The sequence below is a fragment of the Lathamus discolor genome, chromosome 6, assembly GCF_037157495.1.
Source record: "Lathamus discolor isolate bLatDis1 chromosome 6, bLatDis1.hap1, whole genome shotgun sequence".
NCBI classification, from domain to species: domain Eukaryota; kingdom Metazoa; phylum Chordata; class Aves; order Psittaciformes; family Psittacidae; genus Lathamus; species Lathamus discolor.
Window position 1 is genome coordinate 37,803,221 of NC_088889.1, and position 12,730 is coordinate 37,815,950.

The 12,730-nt window shown below is 46.5% G+C and overlaps 1 protein-coding gene and 1 long non-coding RNA gene across 4 annotated transcripts in view; one reads left to right on the plus strand and one right to left on the minus strand.

Moving 5' to 3' along the window:
* Positions 1 to 8,785, minus strand: part of IFT43 (intraflagellar transport 43) — a 48,297-nt gene extending 39,512 nt beyond the window's left edge. The window contains exons 1-3 of one of the 3 annotated variants that reach the window (XM_065686060.1): positions 8,651 to 8,785; positions 7,826 to 7,915; positions 1,566 to 1,595 (exon numbers count right to left, since the gene is read on the minus strand). In XM_065686060.1, the coding sequence (XP_065542132.1) occupies positions 1,566 to 1,595; positions 7,826 to 7,906 (111 nt within the window). In that variant the 5' untranslated portion in view covers positions 7,907 to 7,915; positions 8,651 to 8,785. Of the gene's footprint in view, positions 1 to 1,565; positions 1,596 to 7,825; positions 7,916 to 8,352; positions 8,456 to 8,650 lie in introns of those variants that run through there. The other 2 variants (XM_065686058.1, XM_065686059.1) reach the window with 2 other exon arrangements.
* On the plus strand, positions 8,133 to 9,260 carry LOC136017624 (uncharacterized). Its single transcript, XR_010614017.1, has 2 exons — positions 8,133 to 8,819; positions 9,023 to 9,260. It is a non-coding gene; the product is annotated as an uncharacterized LOC136017624 (long non-coding RNA).
* The last annotated feature ends 3,470 nt before the right edge of the window (positions 9,261 to 12,730 follow it).

Below are 12,730 nucleotides of genomic sequence, written 5' to 3' on the forward strand. Positions count from 1 at the left end.
AGTTCTGAACACTCAGTTAACCATTTTGTTACCCTTCAGAGGCATTAAAAAATGCAAAAATACTATAAAGTGAGACCATGAGCATAAGCCTGAATAAGGGTGCAGGAATTATCCAGACAAGAGGGGTTTCAAAGCAGGGATCACTTCATACGAAGGAAAAATCTCCTTGCCAGGCACCATTGCATAACATCCCTGAAGCAACAATAATTGCTCATGTGAAAGAGTCACATCGGTTTAGTTGTTTTAATGAAATTTAGCAGCCAGGAGCAAGAAGATGCCTGTGGCATGTGACCAGCCACCACTTAGTACAGCAGACCTTGGGAATCAATGATTTAGGGCACTGTATGGAGGTGGAATTAGTTCCAGTGAAATGACTGTAAGGACTGGTTCAGGGGGGTGGGGGTGGGTTTAGATCAATTATCAGGAAAAATTCCTATTGGGTAACCAGTCCCCAAAACTATACCCATCAGTGGAAGGCCTCTTTAACCGATAAATGGAAAAGTGCTCTGGGCATAGTCTTTAACTATCCATCACTGACAAATAAACCCAGTGGATCTCTCCTACAATATCATCTCTAGCACTACCAAGAGAAAACTGAGCTAATCTGAATAGTCTTAACTCCTTGTGATGAGCATACTCTTCTGAGGCCAGAATTAATGAGATGGGTGATACGTGTTTCTTTTCTGGGCTTTAAATTTCACAAATGAATCTACTATGCTACCAGTACTGGCTGGTGCTTCAACAGAAGGAATTAAGAGTAAGGGAGAGGATGCTTTAATCGTCTAATATACACAGACAGCAAATCTAGCCCAGAAAAACTGGACAACACCAATTCCATGGTCAGCAACAGTGCAAGACAACTAGTCCAAAGATTTTTAACAGAAATGCATGCTTGTTCTCTGGTTGCTCTGAATGGCACCACCCTGGCTTATACCAAATGAATGCCAAGATGGATTTTAGCTTTGCGGCAGGGTGAGAAAGGGCATGTATGTTCCTTTTCTCTGTGTAACAGGAGCCTGGTAAGAAGCACTATGCCACCCTTTTAACCACAGGTATTAGCATTCCAGTGTTGGTGAAAAAAAAAAATAACAAAAAATGAAAGATTCAGAAAATACAAAGGCACACACCCTTGTTACTACTGGCTGGGCTCCTCCTCTGGGGAACCAGCAAGACTTCATAATCCCTGAAGGGAAGTTTTCATTTGTATGAGCAAGCTGACCCTACTGGACAGCAAATCTAGGCTCAGTAAGGTTTTGTACTGTATTAGTTAATTGATGCCCTGACTTTTAACTGAAAATAGAGTATTATTCCAATGGCCACATATACATCTGTGACCGCAGAACAAGATGCAGTAGCTGGTAAGAACAGCTGTTCCAAAGATAACAAAAGACCTGTCAGCAATTGGAACAAAGGGTGCAGGAAAGGCACTGCATCTGATGCACACTTTGTCTTATTGTCCAATACAAGAGTCCCCTCTTAAGGTAATCTCCAGACATATGAATAGGTGAGTCCTACTAATCCCCTTCAGAGGAGCCAGGATCTACCTAGAAAGCCTTTAGTCTTACATGGTCAACCTTTTCTTCAGAGTCTTCATCCTAAAAGGATCAGGAGGGGAAAAAGAGAGAAAGAAGTTAGAAGAACTACAGAAGCCTGCACAAAAAAGCTCAAAGATTGGTATGAATGGCTGTCATAGAACCATAGAATAGTTAGGGTTGGAAAGGACCTTAAGTTCCAACCCACCTGCCATGGGCAGGGACACCTCACACTAAACCATGTCACCCAAGGCTCTGTCCAGCCTGGCCTTGAACACCGCCAGGGATGGAGCATTCACAATTTCCTTGGGCAAACCCATTCCAGTGCCTCACCACCCTCACAGTAAAGAACTTCTTCCTTATATCCAATCTAAACTTCCCCTGTTTAAGTTTTAACCCGTTACCCCTTGTCCTGTCACTACAGTCCCTGATGAAGAGTCCCTCCCCAGCATCCCTATAGGCCCTCTTCAGGTACTGGAAGGCTGCTATGAGGTTTCAACGCAGCCTTCTCTTCTCCAGGCTGAACAGCCCCAACTTTCTCAGCCTATCTTCATATGGGAGATGCTCCAGTCCCCTGATCATCCTCATGGCCCTCCTCTGGACTTGTTCCAGCAGTTCCATGCCCTTTTTATGTTGAGGACACCAGAACTGTACACAATACTGTCCTGCAGTACATGCTTTGCAACCTAACCCACCTGAACAAAGTACAGAGTTGATCCCACTATTGTAAGGTTTTTATATCCACGGTCATTTATGCATACACCAATTTCAATACAAAACAAAGCAGGGCTGACTGCAGTGGCAGGGAAGTCTGCACACTACAACCAACCACATGACAGGGAGAACGGACTTAGTTCCATCTCCCCATAGCATGAAAAAACCCAAATTATTCAGGTGTGTAGGACACTAGAAAAATTTCTATGGATAGGCTCTGCAACCATGACAGAGACCAGAAATTATGCTGGACTGGTCATAATAGGTGTTATATACTGTAGCAGGCTGCAGCCTGTTTTCCAGGAGCTACTGTTTCTCAAGGCAACCTTAGATCCTCCACTGGAAGCAGAAGCTGTAGCAGTTAGCATAAGACAGGCAAAGCTGACAACAGTATTAGCTTTAGTAGATGAACTTTAGCTAACCCTGTAGTGTAAGGGAACAGCTTTGTTAATGGGGTAGATGAGTAATTCAAGGAAAGCAGCTTGTCTTTCTGATGAGCAGACTGCCAACATCAGCAGTAGTGATAACCACTTGCTAGGCACCAAATGCAAAGAAGCAATAAAGAACCTGGTAATCTCTACACTATCCTAGAAATTACAGTGTTCAGAATCACACAGGGAGACAGTCTAGGGTATCTCATGACCCTGCACCAGGAGTACACGCAGGACGGCTGGAAACACTACACTAACCCACCTGACTTCTCTTCTGGAGTGCATCATCCCTCCTGTGGAACAGGGAAACCATGTGATTCATAAATTACATATACCTGATTCAAGTGGTTTGGTATCCAAGTCCACTTAGTGTCTATGCTGTCATCTGATCCCATGGTCGTATCATGACAGAGGCAGAGGGAGGCTACATATATGTTGGGGCAGCTGAGGTACAGAGTGTCTGTATCAGTGAGCAGCATAAATGAAATCAGATTTGCCAAACCGGTAAAATCTGTTCAAAGGGTGTATCTGTCAGCCAGAGATCCACTTGTTCCCACATGAGAGCAGAAAGGCTTCTGCGGGGTACAGCTTGACCTAAGCTTCTCTGGATATAGGGAGCCCAAGTGGTACAGGACTGCACTAGCACAGAAAGAAATCTAGCTAGACAGCACATTTTGGAAAAACATTTAAATAACCACTTTTTTGAGCTATCTTCCACATCGATTTCACCTGAGCAATTGATTTGTAGCTGTTCACTTGGGTTAGATAACTGAGTCCTATTTAAGTGATGCCTGGATGTCAGCCTGCAGAATCACTGCCAGAGTGTTTATAAGCTGGATGGTGGAAGCCCGAATCACTGGTTTGCAAAATTCACCTGTGGGAACATTCTTCCAATATGCAGTGGAGGTGGCCCAAGCTTTTGTCTGCCTACATTAATCTATTGGAAGGTATTTTGTACAGCACAAAAATACTTTTCAGTATCACCCAGGGACCACAAGTACATAGGCAAGCTTACAAATATTAAGCAGGACAACAAGAGAAAAACATATTTTCAGAAGCGAAAGCACAGAGCCTTTCCCCAGGCTGTGGTGAAACACAGGGAAAATAACCAGCAGGGGACTTAGATGATTATGGAATAAACCCCAATAAAAAGTGATCCTGTCCTACCTGTGTGGAGATATTCTCAACATAGCCTGGAAAACCCTCATCCTTTAGGCTGACATATTGCCTACTAAAGCAGTCTCTGCTCAAAGGATCTACAAAGTGCTGCCAGACAGACACTGACAACTTCATATTGAGATTGTAAGAGGTAGAAACCAGGGAAGTCTTGAACAAGATTCCAGGGGAGTCCTGTCTCTCTAGTATAAAGAGAAAGCAGTCTACGGAAGCAGGATAATATTACAGTATTTTTGCATACTGACTTCTTATGGAACATCAAACAGTTCCCTCTTGCTGTGACACAGAAAAGGAAAAATCTGCTGAAACATCTTTACAAAAACGGCTTTTCCACTCAGCTTTCCAAATCAGTCTCCTCAAGAGCTCCGAACCTGGCCAGCTTTTTGGCAGATGTCATCAAGCCAGCATTCAGGATGTCATACGCAGTGATGTTAGAGCCAGGAAAGAGGTTTGACTTTTATTCTATAAAAGTGTCCAGAAGTCCTGGTAGGATGGGATAGCAAAGATCTTCAACAGATCTCATTATATGAATCGCCCCTCACATTATACAAACAACATGACCAGCTTGAGTATGTCCCATTTTGTCAGAAACTTGATAGCATCAAGATGAGTAAGAAGTAGCACATCAAGCCAGGGGATGGGAAAGGCCTCCCAGTGGAAAAATTACCCCTCTGAAAATGAATGTTTGAAATGCAGAGTTCTGGCATGCAGCAAGCAGATTTATCTCTAGGAATTCCCATTTACAGCATATTCCCCTGGGTGCCCAAGAAGTGCCTGCTGATTTGCCAAGGAGCTCTAAAGGCCAGGAACATGTTCAGCATTTGCTGCAGGAGGATGATGACTGCACCAATTACACCAAATAATCATGTTCCTTCTTGCCTCATGAAATAACACATAGCTGCAGTGTTGTTTGTCAGTACTTGTACTTCTGAAAAGGCAGGAATGCTCTGCATCTCAGATGGCAGACTCGGAGCTTTGTGACCCTTACTGAGCACCTTAAGGAGCTAGAGGTCTGAATTTGAAGAGAATTCAGATACTTCCACACAGGAATGGGAATTATCAAACAGAGATTTGGTCAGAGGAATTACAGCTACACCACTGTAGTTCAGGGACTTATTGTAGGAGACACATACACACAACAGGCACTGAAAAGATACTAAGATATTGTACTGTTTTCACGGAGCTTGGGGGAAAGTACATTGGGCTGCAAGGCACAAGAGCTTGCAGTTGTGCTCTGGGAAAAGAGGTTTTAACAACACTTTCATGAGAAAAGACACACAGTTGAGAAGACGTACCATTGATTAGGGTCTCTTTTTGGAAGACAGAGTCCAGGTCAAGGAGAGATCAGCAGTAACGAGATAAGATCTATGCTCCAAGTCAGATGACTTGCCTACTCACTTCAAAACAAAGATCTTTTTAATTATGTTAAATGAGTTTTTCACCCCTCAAAGTGAATTCCCTTTTAATAAGCTCAAATGTTGAAACATGGACAGGTACTTTCAGCTTCCTTCAAGGAAGCTGCTCTGACTGGAAAACACTTCCAGGACTGTTCAGTGTCATGAAAAGACCAGAACAATAGCACAAACAGTATGTTCCTACCAGAAATTTGAGCTGGGTGGAAACTGGGTGGATTGACAAGGAATGAAAAAAAAAATAATATTTCAAGGTAAATCTTAAAATAGTTTTAACACTCTGGAACTACCGTGGGCAGAATCACTATCCTGACTGCGAAACTGCACGCGAAAGTAGGCATGTAGCAAAGGTTTAAGACAAACCCCTTGCTCTTCAAAATCCACAACAAGAATAAAACCTCCTGTGCTGAAATCAATTCCATGGGGCCTCTTCCACTACTGCCAGGTCCAGAAAAATTTATTTTATTTTATTTATTTTGCATTTCTTCTGGGAAGGTTCCTTGAAAAGGTTTCAAGATGACCAGATGACTGAATGAGACATCCATTATCACAGCTGACCCCACCACTTGATGGCAAGCCAAGGCCAAGCTTCCAGAAAAGTAAAAGGTGATTGCCAATGTAGGGAGAAGGAAAACAATATTAGTCCTATTAAATGCTCGCTTTGGTATCAAATATGATTGTGTAGAAGCCTCCAATTCTGGAGCAAAGGCCGGGGATTATTTATAGTGGATTTTGTCTCTTCTCCAGTAGCTTCCAGGTTTGCAGTTAACAAAAACATTTAGCAACAGAGAACTGTCTGAAGGGAGACTATTGACACAAACCATTCTTCCTGTGGTTAAGATCCAGTAATAACATATTTGAATCTTGTAAGGCATGGAAGGCCTCACCCTTCTGCTGCTGAAAAGCTCACTGCTTTTGAACTTAAGATTGTAACCATTTTTCAGTCCTCTCCAGGGGTGCCCAAGGACTGGAGCCTTTATGATCTCTTACCAGCTATTATAATGGCTATGAAGCAAGACACACAAAGTACAACGGCAGTAAGCTACAGTCAACCCTGGGCTTTTTCTAACCAGGGAATCAGTCCTTGAACTAGGACAGCCAGTTCCAGTAAGAGGACAATCTGACAGTGAGCCACCCTAATCTGGAGGCTAACCAACGATTACACCCACATAAACCAGCCGGTTTCTTTACAACTTTCTTTACCTACAGAGCCCATGGCTATTTCCATTTCTTAAGTTACGCCTTCTACAACCTCCCTCATGGAATCCCTCCTGAACTCCTACACCATAACCAAAGAGGGGAGAATAGATAGGTGGGAGATGATTCTCCATTATACCTATCAAAAGAAAACGCCATACTTTCTCCAGAACAAAAACCAAACCCCACAACTGTTCAATTATTGTAAGCTAAGCCATAACAGCGTATTTTCAATAGCGTCACAGGGGCTCCAAGGAGATATTCCCCCACAAAACCCCTTTGGCATAGACGGCTGGGACACAACTACTACTGAATAGTAATCAGTAATCGGAGAGTTTTGCAATGGCATAGAGGACCAGGGAGTAGCCACTCCCAAGACAGAAGGTCCCAGGGTTCTGAGCACAGTAGCCTGAAGCACAGCTAGTGCCAGGGTGGCCAGCAGGGCAAAGCAGGTCTGTAATTTAAAGAAGACAAATATGACTGTTGATAAGGTGGAAGTCTGATGACCCTTTTGTCCATCTGAAGGTATAAGGGAGCAAAATCCGTTTCTCCACAGGTGCTCCTTCCAGTAGGAGATACCTGTGGAGAAGCCATGCTAACATGAGAGAGCAAACTTCCAGGTAGAACTTGCATTCTGCAGCGCAAAGGAAGAAAGTGAATGGAAAGGGTTCACATCTCACGTTTCTGGGTATGAGGGGGAGCTGCCTCACTCTCCTGCGAAAGAGGGGCTCCGGACCATCTTCTACCTGTACAGTACACACCTATGACTCGGGAAAGCCAATACATTTGTGTGTTTATCACATTCCTTTTGAAAACGTACTGACAGAACAAAATCTGAGCAACAGTTTTTCTTCAAAGCCAAGTGGGAACTGAGTTTGCATGCTATTACCCACAAGACGAAGCCTCAGATGTGGCAAAGCTGGCTTCCAGCATGATCTGACCACCTCAGATACTGCACTTGGCTCTAGCAAAAGCAAACAGCAAAAATAAGGCATCTGCTTACCTCTATTCTGTCTTGCTACCACAGACGGTGGTAAATGTCACAAAATGATATGCCTGCTCATATTTTAACACCCATGGAAGATACGCATGTACAGGAGGAAGAGGCCCTAAGTCCTGTTTGATACTACTCTCCATAGATCACACAGGAGAAACCGTAGCCCCAGATATGACCCTCTGTGAAAACTACAGTTCATGCAGAGGGTAACACCAACGGACAGGGCAGTCACACGGCTCCCAGCTCTAAAGACAAATTTCGAGGGACAGAGCACACCAAGTGGGAAAGACTCTCAGGAGAAACGAAGAACTGTGCACTGGAGGCACCAGCAGGATTAGGGTCAGGTTCTCCTGACAGGACACCCACCTCTCCAAGAGAAGCAGACTGGGAACTCTTCCTGATCGCATTTTCATCTGGAAAAAACTCCTGCCGGGCGCGACGGCCCATCTCTAGCACCTGTAGCGCAGGAGGAAACGCGAAGGAGCAAAGGGCACATGGTTACTGACAAAAGCCCCTTCAGAGCGGGGAAAGCCGCCAGCAGCAGCTCCGCCGTCACGCTGTGCGTGAAACCAGACACGTTCCCCTGCGCAGCGCTTAAAGCACTGCAGCCACGGTCACCCCACAGCCAGCGCCAGCCCTGCCTGCCGCACGGTCCCACCGCGCAGCCCACGGGCGGGTCTCCCGCCTCCGCCGCTGCGCTGCGGGGACCTCCGGCCCCGAGCCCGCCCCAGCCGCGCTCTCATGCGAGCGGGCCGCGGTTACAGGCCCTGGGGCGCCTCCTCAGAGAGACCGGGGCCCGGCCCTGAGGTGGCCGCTCGCGCCCCGCGCCCACTAACAGCCAGCTCGCACCGCGGGCCCGCCGGGCGGCCGCACCGCGGCCCAGGCCCGCTCACCCCGGCAACGAGCCCCCGCCGTGGCGCCTCCGCTCGCTCCGGCTCAGCCTCCATCCGCCGCCGCAGCCGGTGCTTCCGGCAGACAGCCCGCCCCAGCAACCGCCACCCTCAGCGGCCGCGCCGCCGGCCCGCACCACCCCGCGGGTCCGGCCTGCGCCGGGCCTGTCCCTCTCGACACTACGCCAGCCCCGGGTGCTATATACACGGAACCCGGCCTGTGCCCATAGGCGCCTCTCCCGGCCCCTCGGCGCAGCCCGGCGTCTGGCCCAGGAGCCGGAGGCGCGGGCAGTCTGCACACCTGGTAAAGGCTGGCTCATCACCCGCTAGGTGTTCTGCCAAGCAGCCGGCGGTGTACTGCCACGCTCGGGGCTCCTGGTAACCATATAAATATGCAGCCCCGTTAGCAGCCTTGAAACCTTGGCCTAACAGTGACAGCGGAGCTACAGTTTCTCAGCACAACGCATCATGTAAGTACTCTTTGATCAGTTTTCAGTTTCACATGCAGCAGGGGCGGGGTAAAAACTGCCCAACACTGTCTTCTCCAGCTCTTTACTGTATTAGTCAAGTTCCCACTAAGGCAGATAATCCCAGCCTTGTAGATCTGGCTCCTCACAGAGTGGTTTTGCCAAGTCTCCTGATTGCTTCTGATGCTCTTCCCAATTCTCTCTAGCTTTAACACTGCTTTCCAGACGGAGCAGCTGGTCCCCAGAGCACTCAGTGGAGGGATGAAATACAAGCTCAGCGATCATTACACGTATGCCTCTCCAGCTAAGTTGTGCTGAGATTTCCACTGAGCTGCATAAAACAACCCCTGGTCCCTTTCTTGGCTGGACAGATGCATAGATTAATTGTAAGTAGATCTGGGTTTAGCTCCACATGTTAAATAAACATTTCTCCAGTGCTTTGTCCATTTGCCTGTATTATTTTTCTGGTATCTGACATTCCTTAGGATCTTCACCCATCCTCATTAGCCTAAGTAAGTGTCACCCATTTGTTCATCTGCTACACTCAACAACTGTAGCACACCACAGACTACACTGTTAACACTGTGCCATGGGAAAAATTGACTGCATCACCCTAAAGTTTTCAGCTGTCCAGAAGCACCTTCCACTAAAGGCCCCCCATCTCACTCCATACCTGCTTAGCTTTAGTAGAAATCATGGACTAGGTGAAGAACTTTAAGATGTCTAAATAAATTGTGTCAGATAACTCTCCTTTTTTCCATTCCTTACTGACATTTTCAAGTAGTTGTGCTGCAACTCTGATCTAAGGATTAAGTGAAATAAGATTTGTGGGCAGAGGTAATAGTTTTTTATTAGACCAACTGATACAGATGGAAAAAGACCATACAAGAAGTGTTTCTGTGCCTGAAAGCTTATCTGTTTTTTCCAGCTACATCAATTGGTCTAATAAAAGATACTATCTCCCTTTACAAACCTTGACATGTTCAAGGAATTTGGTAAGTGAGATGTGATTTTCCTTTTCTGAAGCCAGGCTGGTTAGCCTCGTATGAAGTTATGATCTTCCAGATACTTAGTTCTTCTCTTAAGATTCAAGTATTCATGAGGTAGAGAGGGCAGCTTCTACCTCGCCTTGTGCTTTACCACCAGGGTCATGGGGATATATCACTGCATTTCCTAGTTCCCATCTGATCCTCAGAGGAGCTGCCACAACAATGCAGCTCCATATATACCAAGAGGCCCCCAGGTTGTAGTAGCTGCTGCAGGATGTCCAAGTACAAATGTACACTTACAGCTGGCCTTCTTGATGGGAAAAAGAGCATCCTAAGAGCAGTGTGATAGCATCCAGGGCAGTGTATGCTGAAGCACGAGGGCAGGAACCCTTGGTTTAGGAGTGCACTGCCAGCTGTGGCCCCAGGCAGTTGCTGGCCAGGTGTTCCTTCCAGAGGCAAGGTAGGAACCAGTAGCAGGTGCCACCCTGGATGGACAGACCACAAAGCAGCAGGACAAGTGGGTTCACTTGTTTGGAACTGACTCCCCAAGTCCCTCCTCACTGTTCCCCAGGGTCCCCGTCCCAGACACCACCCCACTAACACATCCCAGCTTCTCCCAAGGCACACTGTGCTGCTTGCTGCCCACCTCTGTGACAAGAATCTCAGGCCAACTGAAGGAGTGTGAAGCCCACGTGCAGGAAAGAAAATGTTTAGGCATTTGGGGAATCAAAACTTGCCTCAGACCTTTGACTTCTGACTTCAGAGATATTTGATGAGAGAGAACAGCAGATATGCAGAAAGAATGGAACCTAAAATCTGTTTTGCCTTGAGTCCCTCTATACTCTTCCACTCATTGGAATCAGATTTGTCACCCACTCGACATATTTTTGCCTGCTTGGGGAGAGCAGCAATGGAAAAAAAGTTTTCATCCATCATTTCATGAGGTGGCTAAAATGGATCTCACTTGCTTTATACATTGGGGTTACCTTTTTTGAACAGATTAATTCTCCTCGGCCCTACAGGTGACACCACAGGCAGCACTTGATCCTGAGCCTACAGCAGTCCCACTCATCCGAGGAGGAGACAACTAACAGGACAAATGTCTGGTGCTGCTGTGGCTGTCTAAAGCCATTTTCTGTGCCTGCTTCCTTTCTTGTCCAGATCCATGGTGCCACGGTTTCTCTTTCCTAGTTCCAGGATATTCTCAGCTCTCAGCCTGCCTTACTTGTTCAGTTTTTCAACTTACTGTTTCAGTTTTTCAGTTCAGTGAGTTTGCTTCACTGTAAATCACAGCGCTGCCACCCCCTCTCATCTAAACAGCAAGTGAGAACTACACAGGCATTCCTTTCACAGACAAGTTCTTACACCTAAGAATGGACTCTCTCCATCTGGTTTCAACCCAAACCTGGTCACGCAGAATAGGACTAACAGGGTCCACCACTAGTGCTGTTTGCTGTTGATTACTGGACTGGACCTATGAATAGAGCTTGTGTCTATCGGAGAGAAAGCCAGGAGAGTCTGGGAAAGCAATCACACTTGAGCACTCCCACATGCTCCTGCTCCTAGACCACCTTTAGAGCGAGGGCATACATACACAGTTAAAGCTCCAGCAGTGGTGGAAGGCCCACATGGTAGCATGACTGTGGGAGAAAACAAGGATCACCTTATCCAGAGCAGGTTTTGTTAAGCAGCAGTAGGATTTATGGGGGGCAATTCCAGTAGCAAGCAGTGACACAGCGCTGCGCCTTTCTTCCTCACCCAGTTTTCACATCAGGCGGACAGCCAGACTCCTGATGTCGACATGGGCCAGTTCATTGAAAACATTAAGCTTCCACTGGGAAGCAGCACATTCAGCAAAGGACTGCTGCTGTAGCCTGCTCCACACTAGCAGCACACTGGCTGCACCAAGCATGTCAGTGCGATTTTTCTGCAACTTTTTTCTCCACACACCCCAAAGTATTTGCTCCATCTCTAAGGGTTTTTGGAGGAGGGAAACAACTGCAAATATTCTGTTATTTATGTGAGTTTCAGGACAAAATCTCCTAATAATTGCAAAGCTTCAAACAGGAGGTTCCTCCCTCTTGAAGGTGGAAGGGGCTTTGATAGGCAGAAAAGGCCCACGCATTTGCATCTCTTGATCTCCACAAGAACAGATGCTGTTTGGGTTACATCAGCCCCAGTACAGGCTGTCAAACCCCAGCCAGTGTTGCCAAGTGTGAAATACTTCCTACAATACTCACACATTCAGTAGCCCTGCTGGGCTCTCCCTCAGCCCAGCTGGATTCCAGTGTGTCCAAGATGTGCAACCTGTTAGAGACTGCTGCTTGCAGGCACCAGCTGCGGTTCCAGCTCACATCAGACTGTGGAGCTTTCCCACCTCCTCAGCTGAGAGAGAGCAATGCCCAGAGCAGAAATTGAACAGCCTAATACTGGAACCTGCATCACACTGACATCCTTCTTCACTGTTATTTCCAAGCAGTAAGTCTCTGCTGCCAACTTGCAACAGAAAAGTCTGCTCTTAGCTATCAACAACATAACCTTACATTTTGTACTATTGCATTTCATCCCACTTCTACAGTCTCAGCCATCAAAATTGCCTACCTGCTCCTATAGGATATCCCAGTCCTCCCCTGTTTTTTTGACAATGACTGCCAAATTTCGATCAGCAGCCAATTTCATTAATACATCCATTTCAGTGTGCCAAGATCATTAATGAAAACTAGGCCCGGAACCAGCCACTGGGGAACTCTATAATCTTTTATAATTCCTGTACTTATCTCCATCTTAACTAATAACTCACCATGCAGCACTGTAGCAAACTGAAGTCCAAAGCACTCAGTTCTACTGCATTTAGTGCGACCTCCAACCTGACGCAGGATAGAGGAGGTCCCAGAGCAGAAAATCATCCAGATTCCATTTTAAAAG